Genomic DNA, 19,446 nt, shown 5'->3' with positions numbered 1-19,446 from the left:
ACAATGTTAATTATAGCATATCATTAGTAGGTATCTATAAACTTTGAGTAAGTACATCAGCCTCAAGCAATGATCAATGCGGTTCTGTTTCCAAATAGCATCGATACACGATATATTACAACCACTTCTTATTATCTTATTAGGTAGGTACCTAGCTAGTGTTGTGTTGTACAAAATGCAGTGCAGACTCGACATTTTTTACACCGTCTTCGACTTGGATGCGCTATTTATAATAATATTTTAACCAGATACATTATCATTTGTCATAAGTTCATAATTATTATATTATTAACGAAATTAAAAATTCAATACAGCTGCAATCAAAAGTATTTTGCCTCAAAAATAAAATATAAAAGTGGAATACGCGAGGTATAGGCCGGCCTTTCTTATCGATACCGGATTTAGCGGGGTGCATTTCTATAATACCCACATTATCTACATGATTAATGATTTCTAACAATGATATAATAATTATTAAACAGGACAGATTAAATTAAATTTAATCTATTTTAATAATTTTTATAAATATTTACTGTTCTATAAAAATATAATATAATATATGCAAATAAAACTCAAACCAGTACCTAACAGGTAACAATGAAAAGAAAGTTTTTTAGAATAAAATTGCGTGTATATTTTTCTCTTATGCACTTATTTGATTGTCTTACAAACAGGTGATGAGAAGTGTTAGTCAATTATTGATATCATATACACTAACAACTCGGTTAACATAAAATTAAAATTAATAATTTTAAAAAGATCTGCACGGTAGGAAATTCTAAAACAATCACAATATAATATATTTTACGTTTTCTCAACGACATAATATAACCATAGACATATAAACATGTACAAACGTAGTTATAACAGGTGTAAAAAATAATAATATACCAGTACATATTATGATGTTATTCTTCTGTTAACGTGTAAAAATTAACAACAAAAATCTATAACATAAATAAATAAATAAATAAATGTACATATACAAATTCACAATGATATGACAGATAAAAAAAAAAATTAAAACGAACAACAAATTCATTTTGATAAAACGAGTATACGATACTCGATCATATAACATTTCAAGCGATTTCAAACCACATGACATTTGACGCTTAGTCTGTTAACAAAATCAATATATTAACATGTATTTATTTTACCGTTAGTTCTTATAATTTTTTGTTTTTTATTAATGTTTCTGATTTATTATTATTATTATGCAAAAACATAATTATTAAAAATTAACAGAAATAATTTAGGAAAAACAAGCCTTAATAACATAATAAGCATAAAAATGATTATACAACTAATAGCTGTGACTAATTAAATCAGCAGATTACAGTAAATGTTTTAGTTTGCTTTAAAACATATAATACGTAAATTACCTGCATGCTAATAAATATTATCAATTTTTTTTTTTCAAGACTAGTTAAAGATAGAGAAGAATTTTTCTTAATTATAGTTAAAAAAAAATTACTGAAAAAAAGGCCAATGCATATTTTGTTGGCATATGTTACACGATACATATAAATAAAAAAAACATTAAATAAAACGTATAAATATGCAGGACAAACAAGTAATAATTAATATTAGGTAGTAAATGGCGCTTTTATTTATTTATTTATTCAGTGATGTTGCGATGTATGGACGTGTGGTGTACATAGACTTAAATATGTACGTGTTAGTCACAAACTATTAAAATTAATAAAAAAAAAACAACAGATTGTGTATATGTTGTGGATGTGTATGTATGTGTGTTAAGATGAGATGAAATCTTTGTGTATAGTTTTTTATACTATTTCAAACAGATTCCTTTTTTTGCTGCTGATACAGTTGGTAACATTTTGAACATAGATGTTTAGTCACAGATGACCCGAAGAACTCGCAGTCTTCCGTAAGACACTTGTCCACTTGCGAACCAGTGTCATAGAATGTGGATTTTGATAGGTACATTGTGGGATCTTCGTTTGTGACAGCTTTGACAGGAGTCATCAGGCCGACTTTGACGTGCGACTCAGAATCAGCTTCTGTATAAAAACGAGATTTACCAGCTCCATAACGAGGCGTCGTATCCGCCTAAAACATTCAAAACAACTCTGTAACAACGGCACAGTGTCCACAAGTAGGTATTCGATAAGTACAATTTATTCATTACTCTAGATTTAAACTTTAAAGTAATACAATTAATTTAAATTACTCATAGATATAACAATAACTTAATGCAGTGTCCTAAAATATATATTCTTTTATAAGAATATTATTAAAAAATAACAGAAACTCACGTAAGGGGAATGCTGAAACCGTTCAGCTGCTGTCCTTAAGTAGTTTTTAATCATCACATCGTGATATTCGTGTTTTTTGTCAGAGTTGATCAGGGCACAATACGTATACTTTGCTTGAGGTGATATAGCAGATAGATTTTTAACAGAATTTGTCCTTGACAGTTTTGATTTCAATTTATTCCCTACTGAACGTCCTAGACTACCAAACAGACCATTTTTGCATGTAGTATCATTGTTACCCTAAAACAAACCATACATTTTTTATTATCTAAATATAATTAATAATGTATATCATTATAAATACTTGAGGGTCAAGTTTCACAATATCCAAATAACTGTTCAATAATGACAATGAATCAGTAAATGATAGTTCTTGATTTTTATCAGGAGAATGATCACTTTCACCTGGATCAACAGGAAACTGTATTGGTAAGAGTTCGCCATTTGAGTCCACCAAAGGTATAGCACCTGAATTCAAAGGTTTAAGGTATAATCAACCATGATAAAAGTATATACATTTTACATACAAGAAAGAGTTGAATTTGGTGTTTCCATTGCAACCAAAGCTGAAAAATGTCCTCCATCATATGCCAATAACAAAGGAGAACGATGACAATCACACGGGTAACATTCCAGAGGCAGATAGATACCTCCAAACTGAATAGGAGCCAACGCTTCACCATTCATATCCTGTAGATAAAATTGATTTAAAACCAATTCAAAATTGACAAAACTTTACTAACTAATGTATTAAAACTTAAAAACATAAACACCTTAAGAATAGTATCTGCTATGACAATAATAGGTCTTTTTAAAACATGTGCCAAAGCATAAACATGTATTTCTTCAAGGCTCTCATAAATGTATCCTTCGGTATCCGCATTTCCACTGTTTTTAAAAATTATACATCAAATAACAGTAAAAAATTAAACAAAAATACTAACAAACCTTGATATACTCTGTTTCCTCATACGAGGAACAGTGGAAGCCATGTTAACAATTGCATTCCATTCTCGGCGCCATTCTTGTTCTGTATACACAAGACCAAATAATGAATTCATAATAGTTTGTTGTCGTTGCCAACGCCGCCAAAGTGAATGTCGAGCTGGACCATTGCTGAGGAATGAGTGCAAAGCCCGCCTCAAATTTAATAACCGATCATGAAAACCCCAAATACCTATAAAAAATGAGTATAATAAGTATCTTAATGTGTTAATTTGGTATTTGTTTGTTATCGCCTAGCCAACAGGCAGACCTTACTCCAGTAGTCTTTTATCTACAATTTCAATATTTGCGTTTGATATTTCCCTGTATCTCTATGATACCTTATGCATAGGTTTAGATAAGTATTATGTTACTATTAATAAAAAAGAGTAAATACATCTTATGATACTTAAAATGTTGTCAATTATTGCTATATTGTATGTAATTGAGTGTGCATACCTATCTTAGAAACATAATTTGCTTATTTTAAAATATTGATAAAAATTAATTCCCCCAGTATTTAATACTAAGGTACAATTTTTAAAAAAAAAAAAAAAATGTGTGACATTTATAGATTTTTAAAAAACTATGTTATTATTATTTACATTTATCTGTTTATTTTGTAACAGTATATAAACAGTATCATAATACAATGGACAGTCACCTAGTGGCAGGGGGATATATTTTATATAGTGCAGTGGTGGGGCAATAATAAACAAGTACCATAAATTTAAATAAATTATAAACATTTTAATACGTAAAAATAAATAAATTTAAATAACTGTCTCAAATTACAATGTGAATAAATGCTTTGAGAACAATTTTAGTAAATTATTTAGTTACTGAAATATTATTACTAAAGTTAATAAATGTTCAAAATACTAAATAATCTCTATGCTGTTTCAGTTTACCCAACGAAGCAGCATGCAAAAGACAGTTTCCATCACCAGATGTTGAAAGTGGCCAAAGCCTTTGACAAAATCCAGTCCACCAATTCAGTCTTGAAGCCTGTTCGAGAGAACTCTGCATTGCTACTGCTATCAAGTCTTTTTCAATAAACATTCTAAATTTTTCTAAACAATAATTGAACAACATATTATATTAATAACAATATTATTTGAAAAGAGTAGTCAGGAGTTAAGCTTATACAATATATATTTATAGTTATAGTAAAAGTAAATAGTTGTATAATGTATTATCAAATAAATATAATATGTGGTTAGATTTACCTTCAAGTTGCGACAAATCAGGTAGAATAAATGTATAAACTGGAGTTTCAACAATCTGCAGTTCATCTTCAGTGTTATCGATAAATATCAATTCTGATCTTGCTTGAGAAACAATGTTCACATTGTCAGTAGCATGTGAAATGCCTCTTTTAAGTGTTTTATCTAAAGACAAAAATCAATACAATTGAATTTCAATGCTTTACATCACATCAAGAAGTAAGAAGTTGTATAATTAATTTTAAAAAAAAAATGTAATAACTGTACCCAATACCTACAAATAATGAAATGAAACAAATAGTGAATGAATATCTATTTAGTCATAAATACCTAACATGTAACAATACTGTATAAGTACTTACAGGCATTTGTACCGAATGGTTCATCATGATGTTGAGGTGGAGTTGTTCCGGTTAATGGTATTAGTATAGTATTTGGGGATAATGAAGTTGTCTCATCCATGAAAGGGACTGCTGTAATGTTACCGTTCTCAATATCCTCAAAACTGTTACTGTTATGGCCATATAACCCAGAATCAGGTTGGTCGTAATGGCTAGAGCTGTTTCGCTCCACCTTGACCAATAGTGCATTGCTTTCCTCCACGTTGGTATCTATTCTACAAACAGAAAGTAAATTTAAAGTAAATTATCGCTTACGATATCAAAAAATCTAAACAATAACAACATTACTCATTGAACATTTTTATTCACAAAACAACAATTAAAATGTACTTGAAGAAAAAATCTGAAACAACTGTGTGTTACCTTGTTATAAAAATCAATTAAGAAGTTTAAAATGGAAACATATCTATAGGTTTAAGTGTATGATTAACAAATTTAATAAGTCTGAAAAAAAAATAATAGTATGATAACTATGTATTATATGAGTGTCGAAATCATTATATTTGTGTACTACTACTATCAAATTGGCAAATGAAAATTGTGAAAAATGTCAATAACATGTTGATTAAGTAAGGTGGAAAATAATTAACCAACCAAAATGATATAGATAGGTAAGGTATACTAAAGGTGTGGATAGGTCAGTAGGTGAGATTAGTTCACATGTTTTGTTAAACGTTTATCAACAGATCAAACGTGGAATATTTTTTTTTTTTTTTTTGGTACTTGCGGTCAACAGTGATTATCAACGCACAATGCCGATTATTCCGTCAAAACAATATTCGCGACGATTTGAATACATTACCGCAATGTACGTGTAATTTTTAATATTTGTTTAGACGCGAACATGTTTACAGAGCGATAGGCAGCAGCCAGCAGGTACTATATTGGCCGCAGAACGTGTGGTGAATAATGATCGAAAACATTTCATCCTAATGCGTCTGATTATATAATAATATGATGTAGGCGGAAGTCTGCTGAATTTCGAGAAAAAAAAGATCGCGACTCAAACCGAAACTAAATCTAATACAGAAAAATAAATACGGCCAAAAAACGTTGGAGGGATCGGTATTTACTACAGCCGCCGCGTTTGTGTTTGTCACGCACAAATCGCTCGGTATCGGTCGCATTTAAGGTGGAGCATAGCGAGTAGCCTATAGTATGAGAAAACCCGTCATCAACATTTCTGAAACGAAAACTCTTTTCTACTCACGTCCGGATCTACGACGAGTCTGGCATCGAGCGAACGAGAAATCGCGTCTGTGAAAACGACGACGGGCGGACGGCGCGTGTTGTGTCGCAGTTATCGCGCGGCGCACTGCCTAGTGCCTACTGCTGCCGGATGGTGGCGATGGGGCCTACGACGGACGTAAACGGTAAACGGGTCGTCGCAGGAGGGACGGGGAGAGAGCGGTGGCGGTGGTTTCCGACTCGAACGTTACACTATTTCAAGGTAGCAAAGACCACACAACACAATATAAATAACGAATTAACGAACGAAATAATAAATAAACAAAATATTATTAGGTGTGACGACAACAACAACGACGAAATAATGTTATCGTTATTTTTTCTACTATTATTGGTTATTATTTATTAGTGTTATTACCCATAGAACGGCATCATGGGATATCGTTTTTATCTCTGATCGGCGATCGCATCACGATCGTCGAAATCTTAGATCATGTATGTTATATTGATATATTATAATATATATTGTATATGACCTAAAGCCGAAATCTGCAGCAGCTGATGATTAATATTAATATCGTTTTATTATCATCGATTATTATTATCGACGACGACGACGTAGTCAGCAAGACAAGTTGCAACGGACATGATTGTGCGCGTGCGAAACCACGAACGACCGGACGGCGGACAGTACAACTGCAGCAATGAGTATGCGCCGCGGGCCGCGACGTTATCAGAACGGAAAATATTAATTTCGCCGTGGAAATAAAAACGTCACACGGCTCCCCACACACTTTCGGCGGCGGACAATTTAAAACCGTCTCCTCCAAGATGACGTTGCCACCTCCCACGCACCCCTTGGTCGTAAGTCGTAATAGTCGTATCGCTTTTTGCCGGACTACGCGCGCGCGACTAAAATATTATATTTTTATACAAATTACGCACACAATATTATAATCGCATGAAATATTTGTGCTGCTGTTCCTTATTGTTATTGTTCAATTCAAATTTCGATTCGAGCACGCGTCAAAAATGCGGATTCGCGTCGCGTTACCGATGGATAAACGCATAATATTATTTTCACGCAGTACAAAATATATGAGTGTTTGTTGCGCTTTGCGCGCGTTACGACATTATCATAAATAATATTATAACATTGACAACTATGGACTTATTGGACTTACTGACGATATTTTATAATTTTACTGTACTGGTTTACCTAACTCGCAGTGCCCTTGATGTCGTGTATTTTCAATTTTGATTCAAAATAAAACAAAATACAAAATGCATTCGACGAGTGGGTTTTTTTCAATCACGACGATCGAACGCGCGCGCACTGCGTACCGCGTTAACCTAGGTTGCTGCATCCGACGTTCGCGGTCCGCTTCACCCGCAACCTTCATTTGCCACACACCCATCTTCCTACCCAACGGGATCTATCGCCTATATACGATGTACCTACCTCGTCGATGATTCGATGTGTGCAATACTTTTAAATAATTATAATGCGTGGTTTATTAATAACATAATGGCAATAAAATGCGAATATTAATTGTTATAGCGATTTCGTTTAATATAATATTAATTATTATTACACATAGCCACATAGGTACTCAACAGGCGAGGTGCAAGACTCCTGTTACTAACTTAATTATAATTAATTCAAATTACTCAATATAATTATTTTACTATTAATAATAAACTCTCAATTTGTGCGTTGTTCGATAGTTTAGTATGCTATAAGAACGCACATCAAATATAATAGGTATTGTACAAATTTGGTACTTTGGTAGACGGCAACTATATTTTTTGAAACATAATATTTTATACAACCACTAAAATATTTCGTTGCATTAAACAAAACAAAAATTCGTTATTAGTGGAACCAATTTGTATTTACCGATATGAACTGTTAAAATAAGCTATACATTTCAAATTTTCAATTTTTGATAATTGGTATTTTGTATTTCAATTCATAAGAATTCAAAAAAAATTAATTCTTTCACATTTCAATAATAAAATATTTATTTCAGCCTGACAATACCTATATTAAAGTTTTTAGTCCCATTTCTTAATTTTAGGTTCACTTCATGATGATTATAATACTTAAAAATAGGTAACCAGTTCACTATTCAGCTAACCTAACGATAAGACACTGACACAGCTATTGTTATTTCGATTCAAATTAAAACTTAAGGTAGGTATGTATTTTGTAAGTATTGTCAGGCTGAAATAGATATTTTATTATTGAAATGTGAAACAATTAATTTTTCTTGAATTATTATGAATTGACATACAAAATACCGGTTTCAAAAATAGAAATTTTTTATTCTTAACTGAAAGCTTTCCATACTTATTACTGTAAAAAACAATATTTAAATATATATATTGATTTTCTACGGAGATATTAAGGGAGATACACGGGACTTTTGGGACATATAATGTATAATTTCACTGTTGCACACAATATATAGGCACATCACTTAAAAATAATTGTTTCAACTATTTTTATAGTATTTTGGACAGGAAAACAATTTAAATTTTAAATATGATGGTTTTTATCTGTATAATATTCAATTGTACATCACGTCCTAAAATAAAAATAATTATTTTGTAAATAATAATTGTATATTTAAGAAAAATATCTCATCGTCCATTGGATTAACTATTAACTATATTTCCTTTTTACAATAATATATGTGCAGGTAAACAGGAAATAGAAATTAGAATTTTATTTTTTTTGTCATTACTATATTCTTTATATGGACCTTGAACTTTTTAGATATACCTGTAGGTACAGCCGCTCTGCCAAAAATTCAGACCGTTCGCGGTCCGCGCGAAACACGCAAATTGTTTGGCCACAAATCCACGACTTGTTTGGAAATGATGAGTGAATTTCAATATATACATCCAGTTGGCGCACAACTCACTTGTTTTTATTTTGTACTTAGGCTACCTATTTACATCACAGTCATCGCACTGCTATTATGCTTGTCATATTAGAATAAATAGTATATACAAAATTATAAAGTATGCCTCAATTATATGATAAATTTAAATTATACTAATTATATTATTATTTTTTTTTTATTTAAGATAATATTAATTTGTCTGTTATCGTCGTTCGCAGCATTATCGTATATTATATAATATCTACCTATATTTTATTATTATTATTTTTTTTTTTTGTATAGTTGATTTTATTTTTTGTTTGCGTTATTTAGTTTTTTTAGCATAATTTATCGTTTTCGATGTAGGAATATATTATTTTACTACTGTAAATAACAAGTAGAGATAGTACAGTATGTGAGTGGACGCTAAACAGTAATAATAAGCTGCAGTCTAAAGAGTTATGTGGGGGGACAAAGAGCTTCCTCCCACTTTTGTCTATATATATATATATATATATATTGTATACCATACATAAATATGTATACAAACAATATTATAGGCTATCACTGTCAAAAAGTAACAAAAAAACAACACCATCTTCGCAGGAAAACAAAGTATAGGTACTAAGTATTAATATTTTATACGTGAAAGTTCTATTCACTGTACATCATATCATCATTATCATCATTATGGTTTATTAGATCAAAATAGATTTTTACTCAATCTTCTATATGACTATTTGTGATGACTTTTAAACTAAAATACTATCCTATAGACTATATAGTGCAGGCAAGTGTAAGCCAAAATTGGCAAAATTATGGACTTTTGAAAATGCGCTTTGTATATATAGAATATACTGCAGTATTTAGAGTAGTGGTAAAAATACATAATTGATAATATCATTGATTATAAATAGTATTTACTATTTAATTTACTATTTACTTTATAAATACTATTTATAATCAATGATAATATATACACACACAGAGAGTGATGCTATCTAGCTAGAGTATATTAACTAGATGCCTATTGCCTATATCAATATTGATCACCACATTACACACTTATTTTAATATTTAAAATTCTTAGTATTCAAAAGTGATATAAGTTTTATAAAGTTATCAGAACTAATGTGAATGATTAGGTTAGTGGTTAGTCAATGACAACTAATGTGACAATTATTTGTCTTATTGTTGTATCACGATATATTTAATCGATATTGTCACCTACGCGACGTTGTGGTACTGATGAGTGTCTTTTATTACCCGATCCAGAGCAGTATCGAATATTATCAACTACATTTCTACGTTTGATAATAACTTTAATATTGAACACTGGGCAGTATAGTTTCATCGTACTAAACAGGTATAATCTGTATTTTAATTTAAATATATCAATATCATTTGCATAAATACAAGATACATATGTGAAATGACCATGTGCTTATGTATCAGTTTACACTTTGTGGTAGTAAATACCATAGAAAACATAATATACAAAAAAACAAATTTATAAATAAGTAATCAGATGCATCTTAAGCTTGACCAAGGAGGGGGAGTCGATTCAAGTTTTACAAAACATTGATCAACTATTTTTAAACATTTTTGAACAGTAATATTAATTTTATTTAATGTTAATTTTTTAATATTATCTATAAGTATATTATGATGTATATTGTATATACAATATTTATAAATATAGAAAGGCTCCACATCAGAAGGGGGGTTGCAAGGTGGGTGATCCTCATCCCCACCAAAATTAATATTGTATAATAAAAATTTAACTTTTATTTAAGATAGTGATGTGACACATTGTTTTTGTCTATTGGCCAATGGCGCATGAATTTAATATTCGGGTATTATAGCTAGAATCGTCAAAAAAATAAAATGACCTTCTAACGTTGATAACGTTTTACGCAATTACCTGCGTCCGAAACAGGTTTTAATCCGATCAATAAATTATTATAATTTAATCATGAAAAATATATTAATATTTAATAAGTGAACTTTTTGGCATTTTTAGTAAACACAAGTTTATTATATAGATATAGCATATAGGTACTAGGTATTATATTGTTATTTACTTAAAAGATAAGAAAACTAAGTAGGTACCTAAGGTACCTTAAATTTAATCTCAAATGCGTTTATAGCTATACTGCAACTCACGTACGATAATAATAAAATCGTGTAAGGCGAGATTATTTTATATTTAATATTTATTAATAAAATGTTTGCCCAAAATAGATACGTCCTATCTGCACTGCAGCGTGAAAAATATAGTATCACGTCAGCTAGTAAATACAGTTAAATACCTACTTGAATGTATAAGATAAAAATTTGTTGATAATTCTATGTCCGTACGATAAACCATAACACATTAACACATAACACATTGCGTAGAATACATAATAACTTTAAATTTTAATAACAGTGAATACATTTACACTAGTGGTTGGTTAGTGCATTAAGTGCAATGGACAGGATGGGATATTAAAATGTTGCAACTATAATGAAAACGTTTTTTTTTCATGTAGAAAAATTTTTCAGTGTGAACTAACTAGGTCTAAAATGTGTCATTATCATTTAACATCATCCAGAAGTTACCGTAACAATAAAGGACGATTCACGTAGGTAATCTTCTAAAAATTTTTTGTTTTAATTCATTATTGATTACAATAAATAATTTATGAAAATTCTTAATATACATAGAATAGAATACTCATGACCTTTACTCGTATATATTAATTATTAATATAATATAATAACATAAATCGATTTTGGTTATCGAATATAACCAACGATACTGATATATACGGTACTTAATATTTTGACCAAATGTTTATAATTTATTGCATTTTTTATACATTGTAATATGGTATGATCTATAAATAACGATAACAAAATTATGCTCAGTCGAAAAAAATATAGTTGGAAAATTTAATACAAGACTCTTCATATAGTATATTATATATTGTTAATTTGTTATTATTGTGTGTATAAATCTACAATAAATTTTTATGAAAGTTTGAAGTTGGAATTTTGAATTTTGGAAATATGCAGAGAAGTCTTCTATACAGATGCCATTTAAAATAATATTATAAAGAGCACGAAGCAAAACGCACTGTTTATAGCGGTCTCGTTCTGAGTATGTAATATATACTTCATGGAATAAAAATAAAAATCAATTCTGTTTCCGAATAAATTATGTTTTTTGTTCACTACATAATAATAATAATAATATCTAATCCAGAAAAACTCAAATATGTAGTTAATTCATGTAGACTCATTAGACCCCTGCCGACATGTGGTAAGTTAATCGAAAAACTTCTATTAAAAAGACTATCTCCGATCGTTTATAAAAAAAAATGACACCCGGTTAGATTTTTGATCCTACCATTTCACATTTTCACAATCCATCAGATCCATAAAATTCAACCGACTACATTTCATTTTCATTAGAAACAAAACAATATTACCCGAGTGCTTTCTTTGATATAGCACAAGCTTTCGATAAAGAATGGCACTGCGATGGTTAGGTACCTAACATAACCTGTCTTCGATTTAAATTAAAATCCTTCTTACCCACTCCTTATTAGTTATTACCTCATGTCCTCATACTTAAGTCATACCCAGAAAGAAGATTATTGCTGTAAGATAGGGCTATTCGATTTCAATGTTATCCTACCACAACATAAAGGTAGGACTGGTAGGAGTTTTCCAAGGTCTCACCACTACTTATTATATCATATTTACAGTTTACCTACAGACTACAATATTCCGAACATTACAATTTGACATATCATTTTAGCTACTTATGCTGACGATACAGTAATCTTATCATCGGAAAATGATCCCCTAATCAATAAGTTCATATCACCTCAATCTGATTTCTTTATGAACTAAGCAATATACGAAAGTAAGTAAGTAAATTTCCAACTAAACTAAAAGAAACATTCTCCACTAATACTAATTAATAATAACTACTTTCCATTCTCAAACTCAATTAAATACATTGGTTTAATTATTAACTATTAATAAAAAAAATTAACAAAATAATTCGCATGAACATACCAAAAAATAAAATAAAATAGTACAACATACGCCTTTATTTTCGTCCTTCTCTGCCAGACTGAAACAAAATACTTGGGTATTTATTATAAAGCCATTTTAGCTCCAATTTAGTAGTACGTCGTCCAAATTTGAGGACAAACCAAACCATGGAACATCCGTCTATGTGAAGCGATTAGTTTATTAGCCTATATGAGTAATCACTGGACAGTGGACACACAATGGTACGTCTCTAATTTAAACTAATACAACGATGTGCGTCATTTATTCATACCTAATACCATTGAGTACTTACCATACTCAATGCTAATACCTATCTAGGGTGGCCAGATTTTGAAATCACGAAACTGGTACATCATATTGAATAACCTTAATTATTCAAAAAATGTATTTATTGTACTATTATTTAAGTATAAATTGTAAATATGTTGCTTATAAATTATAATAATTAAAAAAATTTGCAGTTTATTTTTATGAATGTTTAAAGTTCGAATTTATATTACCTTCGTCAAAATCGCGAAAATTTAAAAAAAAAATTGTATTTGTTACTTATTCATATATTTAACTTAAAAAATATATATACCTTGAAATGAAATTCAAGCCTCCACGTAAGTTTTTCTTACAAGAATGATAAAAAAAATTTATTAATTTCACAATTATTGTTTATGATGAAAACCTATAGAGTTCAAATTTTGGCGAAAGACGAAACTGGATATTCACGCATAAAATAACGATTTCTCATCAAATAATAAATTTTAGTTTTTCCATTTTTAGTAAATAAAAAAGTAACGATTTTAGAAACTTAAACGTTTAGTGTTTTAGCAAGTATTGGTATCGTGTACTTATGTCTTACGTCTTGGTACGTAGTATTATGGAATATTAATGTATGATGTCAGATGTACCATGTAGTCCATGTACAATAAACTATACAGTGTACACGTAATAAAATAAATAATAATTGAGAAAATGGGAAATGACCATTTGCGGGGTGAAGTCCCACGACTGACGAGTCTAAATTATAATTTACGTATCATGTGATGAGTGCAAAAGAGTTCTAATAAAATACGATAAAATAAAACGAAAAATGTAATCATTGTAAAACTATTGTCTATTTGTCAAACAGTAATTTATATTATTTATAATAGATCTTGGAAAAACAAGCTCCGTATCAACTAAATACATTATTCGTTATTTTATTATGATTTACATAATTCAATATAATCATTACATTTATCTATGTAACACTTTTTTAACATATTTATAAGTATAGCTGCAATCTGCATTTAACATTGTCAATATTTGTCATTTGTCATTTGTACCTATATAGGAAATTTAAAAAATGTTTAAGTGTAAAAATTTAAAATAATTAAAAAATATAAATTAATTGTCATTTTTATATAATTTAAATAATTTATTTAACATTTTTTAAATCATATACCTAATACAATTGACAAATTACAATTATTTTAAATTTTTACCCTTAAATATTTTTTAAATTACCTATTTGGGTACAAATGACAAATGACAATTATTGACAATGTTAAATGCAGATTGCAGCTATACTTATAAATATGTTAAAAAAGTGTTACATAGATAAATGTAATGATTATATTTAATTATGTAAATCATAATAAAATAACGAATAATGTATTTAGTTGATACAATGCTTTTTTTTCAATTTTAGTGATCGATTTCTAGACACCCTACTATCATTCCCTACCAAGTTTCCGGTGAACCGATTTTCACTCGACCACCTGAAAGGCGGCTTTTACAACGCCCGGAATCGAGGTACACCAGCCGCTAGTTACCTTTATAATTATTCAGCTGAAGCAGAATACTTTGACGTGAGCGGACTATCTGTATGCTAGCTCCATCTGGCGCACGAATATTGCGGCGCGCTATTCCCTTATAACTGGTCATTTTTATTCCACACAATCTATAATGGTATTAAAAATAGGCTGCAGTGAAATATACTCTTAGATCATAATAAAGTATATTATGATCTAAGGAAAATAGTGTTAGTGGAGATTACTCAGTACAACACATATTTAAACGTACAATTATTTTACATGACTAGATAGATCGATATTTATCATGTTATTTCATAAGTTACTCGTTTAAATAAAAGGAGTGATAAAAAAATATGGTGTTGGCAATGCTAATATTTCAAAATTATCTGCTCTAATCTCTTATCATTTTTCGATCTACTACCAGATTCCCGTATGTTTTTATAGTTAGATGATACCAGTCCTGTGGTTGTGATTACCAACAATATTTTGCCGCTTTTCACTGATTGTAACGTTTTGTTTTGGTTTTATCAACACAACATTTAATACTATTTAAAATTAAAATTCATATGTCTATCTCGAATTTGTAACGTTTAAAATAAAGTACAAACTATAAGGCTATACATAACTATAATATATTTTTTATTTAAATGCTACCGCTTTCACTAGAATCTTGGTAGCAGTCGGGGCTATTTTATATCTCAGTCGTGTTTAATAATTATTAATTAGTAAGTATACCTTTATAGTATTATGCCTTGTATGTTTTATTACTTAAAATGTTTTGTTTATAAACTGTTGAAAGGTTTTGAAAAGTTTCTTAAGTCAGCTAATTGTATATTAAATTAAATGTGAATTGGGAGTAAATTAAGTCCAAAATAGTTTAAAATATTATCAGAACTAGATTATGTAGAAGTTTTATATTTATTCCAAACAATCGATTTAAATCTGTTTGTTATATTTAGTACCTTGATTTCTAATAAGTACAATTTGTTCCATGTAATGGAGACTTCAAAAGTGAATTTTTAGTTTTGTTTTTTTTATGTTCTTTCATTTATAAAATATTTTTTTATAATCTTCATGTAATTTATTAAATTGTACAAAATTTTATGTATAAATTAGGAAATTTAAAATATTATATCAAGAAAAATTATTTTAAAGAAAAAAATTTTTTATCTGTTCCTGATGTCATTTGGTTTATATATGAATGCGATAACGTCATTGTCTACCTATAGTGATTTTTGAATGTAGTGTATTACCAGGACAAGTAACAACTGATTGATAATTTGAAGATACATTGTGATTAAATTTATTTCTAGTAGGTACACTGTTTATTTATTGTGCATTCTTATAAGTATGGTTATTATGTTATTGTTATGTTAAAGAAGATAAAGAAGTTTTAAAAATGGTAAAAGTTAAACTGTTGTTTTCTATTGCTTACATAATTTCATGCCTTTAATAAAGATATTGGTAATTTTTAAGAGAGTTAATAGGCATTTTTTGTTATTTTTAGAGCATTTATAACCGAGTCTAATTATAAATATTTATCTCTTGTAAATTATGCACAGATCATTTACATTTTTTATTGTAAATTATGTAGTAATTCATTTGTTTATTCATTTAATATGTGTATATAAACATAAAACACTTATTCTTTCTTTTTAGACACAAAAAGCAGTAGTTACTGTTTCAAAACTAACTAATTAAATCTAGAATTAGATCCATCATCAACTTTCATTATGAATCTGGAGTTGCTTGGTAAATAAAAAAAAAAACTAAAATTTATTAACTATCAATTTTATAATTAAATAATACATTTTTTTATAGAATCTTTTGGACAAAATTATCCCGAGGTAATTATATTTTACATAATGTTTATTAATAAATAATAATATTGATAGTTTTAAATGTATAAATTGAAATTACTTTAAACTCTTGAGGTGATTGATGATTTAAATTAATGTAGATTCTTTCTTATTTTATTTACATTTATTTTTTAAAGGAATTTGATGGAGTTCTTGATAGTATATCATTAGCTGTCACTTGTGTGTTTAACAAATACGGCACACTCTTGGCAGTTGGATGCAATGATGGTCGTATAGTAATTTGGGATTTCTTAACTAGAGGAATTGCAAAAATTATCACTGCCCACATGCATCCTGTTTGTTCCTTAAGGCAATTGTTTTATTAATTATTTTCTTTAAATATAATTCAAATTATTATTATTTTAAATCAGAATAATTTACATATCTACCTATGTATACAATTATATTCTTTAGTTGGTCAAGAAATGGGCAAAAGTTATTAAGTGCATCTACTGACAATAATGTTTGCACTTGGAATATATTAAGTGGGGAAAGAGAAGAAATGTATAAATTTCCATCACCTGTATTAAAAGTCCAATACCACCCCAGAAAGAAAAATTTATTTCTTGTTTGTCCAATGAAACATGCAGCTGTGCTTGTAGATACGGACGGCAACCATAAATTGGTTCCAATGGGCGAAGATGTGAGTTCAGGCTGCATTCTAATATATTATTCATAATTTGTAATTTATGAAAGTGTAAAAAAAAATTGAAATTTTAATAAATTACAGTCTGATCTAATGATAGTTGCTTCATTTGATCGCCGCGGAGAGTACATTTATACAGGAAATGCTCGTGGTAAAATATTAGTTTTGACTTGTCCTGATCTTGAACTTAAAGTCTCATTCAAAGTGTCTACTGGAATGACTGGCATAAAAAGTATTGAATTTGCACGAAGAGGAGATTGCTTTTTACTCAATTGCTCAGATCGTGTCATCAGAGTATATGATGCTAAACATGTTTTGGATAAAGGAAAAGAAGGAGAACCAGAACCCATTCAAAAACTTCAAGATTTAGTTAACAAGTATGTTTAGTTATTGATAGTGTAAATGTATATTCATTTTTATTTCATAAATAAAAATATTGAAATAATTTTGTTTCATGGTTGTTATTTATATTGTTACAATTAAATATTTTAGATACTTTAAAAATTATAGTTGTTCGCTAAACTAAAATATTGATTTTTAGAACAATGTGGAAGAAATGTTGTTTTTCCGGAGATGGTGAATATGTTTGTGCAGGTTCAGCTAGGCAACATGCATTGTATATTTGGGAAAAAAGTATTGGAAATTTGGTAAAAATATTACACGGAACCAAAGGAGAACTTCTTTTAGACGTTGTTGTAAGATCTAAAATTATTATTACAAAATCACGCAAGTATAATTTCATCTAAAATGTAATGTTTTAGTGGCATCCAGTTCGAGCAATAATAACCAGCATATCAAGTGGTTTAGTATCTGTGTGGGCACAAAATCAAGTAGAAAATTGGTCAGCATTTGCACCTGACTTTAAAGAGCTTGATGAAAATGTAGAGTATGAGGAAAGAGAGTCTGAGTTTGACCTGGAAGATGAAGACAAATCAATTACAAAAGATGTACAACGATGTGATGAAGATTTTGAGGTTAGTAACATTCAATAAATAAAATACATTGTATATTAAACTACTTAAACATTATTTTGGTTTAATTAAATTCAATAATAGAATAAAATATTTAAAATTTGTGTAATTTCACATCATAATGTTGTATTGTAAATAATTTTAGGTTGATGTGGAAAATGCTGAACCTGTAGCAGCATTTTGTAGTTCAGATGAAGAAGGAGCCATTGAAGACCATAAGGAAGCTCTTATGTTTTTGCCAATTGCTCCAGAAATTGAAGATCCCGAACCAGATATGCCACCACCTCCAGTTTCAACATCTTCTTCTTCCAAATGCCGTACAATTGATATTCATTTAGAAAACGTTACTGACGGTTAGTATTATTTTTGGATATAAACATTCTAAAAGTCTTAATCTCTTAAATTGAAGTTAAAAATAGTACTTGTAATGTAATTTTTGTATTATACTCTATTCCAAATAAGTCTGAACAAAATCGCCCAGGTAGGTCCGCTGTTATTGGCTACAATTATCGACACTTGTTATGATCGACGATTAGACCATTGGCAGAAACGTGACATATCTGTGCGAAACCAGACGCGTTTTGGTCATAAATTTTCCCAGACTTATTTGGAATAGAGTATAGCAAGACTTTTCTTATTAGTTTTTAAGAAATGTAATTAAACTCAGTTTTAACTTAAAATTACTATACATTATTATGATATTTTATAAATGTTTTTATTATTTCAGAAGTGCATCCATTGTTAAGTAATAAGACCAAAGATAAACAACTCACTGGAGGTAAAAAAGGTCCAAAAAGAGGGCCAAAACAACAATAACTGTTTCTTAATATTTTTATGATGTATATTGTATAATTGTATGTACATATTTTATTGTATAAAATTTAAAATATAAATTTATTTTTTCGGTAATATAAAATCAAAGATTTTTGCATTGTATTAATTGTATCATGTAAATTTAGTGAACTAAATACCAAGTGCATTGATTTCTAAAAATTCCAAATACATCATAATCACTTAGAAAAAAATGTTCTTATTAGAAATTTTAATTTGCTACGTACAATGTTGTAATTCAACTTTCATAGATTTTTCTTGAATAACACTAAACTACAAGAATTTATACTCTGTATCATATAAGACATA

At 29.1% G+C, this 19,446-nt stretch overlaps 2 protein-coding genes across 10 annotated transcripts; one reads left to right on the top strand and one right to left on the bottom strand.

Annotated features, from left to right (window-relative positions):
• Positions 1-776: 776 nt before the first annotated feature.
• LOC132930945 (OTU domain-containing protein 7B-like) lies at positions 777-6,776 on the bottom strand. Of its 9 annotated transcripts, none has more exons than XM_060997071.1 (10): positions 6,500-6,776; positions 4,855-5,108; positions 4,496-4,657; positions 4,178-4,339; positions 3,231-3,459; positions 3,056-3,170; positions 2,810-2,972; positions 2,587-2,750; positions 2,283-2,522; positions 777-2,076 (listed from the first exon to the last, which is right to left on the bottom strand). In XM_060997071.1, the coding sequence occupies exons 1-10, from the start codon at positions 6,514-6,516 to the stop codon at positions 1,801-1,803; spliced, it is 1,782 nt and encodes a 593-aa protein (XP_060853054.1). In that variant the 5' UTR covers positions 6,517-6,776; the 3' UTR covers positions 777-1,800. The 9 variants fall into 9 exon arrangements, with proteins under 9 accessions (XP_060853054.1, XP_060853112.1, XP_060853069.1 ...); XM_060997129.1 differs by having other exon boundaries at positions 6,618-6,775; XM_060997086.1 differs by having other exon boundaries at positions 4,855-5,103; positions 6,500-6,523.
• Positions 6,777-15,323: 8,547 nt separating this feature from the next.
• On the top strand, positions 15,324-19,242 carry LOC132917801 (retinoblastoma-binding protein 5 homolog). Its single transcript, XM_060978724.1, has 10 exons — positions 15,324-15,555; positions 16,490-16,582; positions 16,652-16,677; positions 16,827-16,999; positions 17,104-17,332; positions 17,420-17,712; positions 17,877-18,030; positions 18,097-18,309; positions 18,452-18,659; positions 19,034-19,242. Exons 2-10 carry the CDS (start codon positions 16,564-16,566, stop codon positions 19,120-19,122), a joined length of 1,404 nt encoding a protein of 467 aa, XP_060834707.1. The 5' UTR covers positions 15,324-15,555; positions 16,490-16,563; the 3' UTR covers positions 19,123-19,242.
• Positions 19,243-19,446: the final 204 nt, after the last annotated feature.

This window comes from Rhopalosiphum padi, chromosome 1 (genome assembly GCF_020882245.1).
Source record: "Rhopalosiphum padi isolate XX-2018 chromosome 1, ASM2088224v1, whole genome shotgun sequence".
NCBI classification, from domain to species: domain Eukaryota; kingdom Metazoa; phylum Arthropoda; class Insecta; order Hemiptera; family Aphididae; genus Rhopalosiphum; species Rhopalosiphum padi.
This window is presented reverse-complemented; position numbering and strand designations above follow the sequence as displayed.

Coding starts and splice junctions, on each gene's coding strand:
- LOC132930945 (XM_060997071.1), bottom strand. Junction 4,658..4,854: donor ACCATTCGGTACAAATGCCT/GTAAGTACTTAT, acceptor TTTTGTCTTTAG/ATAAAACACTTAAAAGAGGC. Junction 2,077..2,282: donor GGTTTCAGCATTCCCCTTAC/GTGAGTTTCTGT, acceptor TGAATGTTTTAG/GCGGATACGACGCCTCGTTA.
- LOC132917801 (XM_060978724.1), top strand. Junction 16,678..16,826: donor TTGGACAAAATTATCCCGAG/GTAATTATATTT, acceptor TATTTTTTAAAG/GAATTTGATGGAGTTCTTGA. Junction 18,660..19,033: donor TTTAGAAAACGTTACTGACG/GTTAGTATTATT, acceptor TTATTATTTCAG/AAGTGCATCCATTGTTAAGT.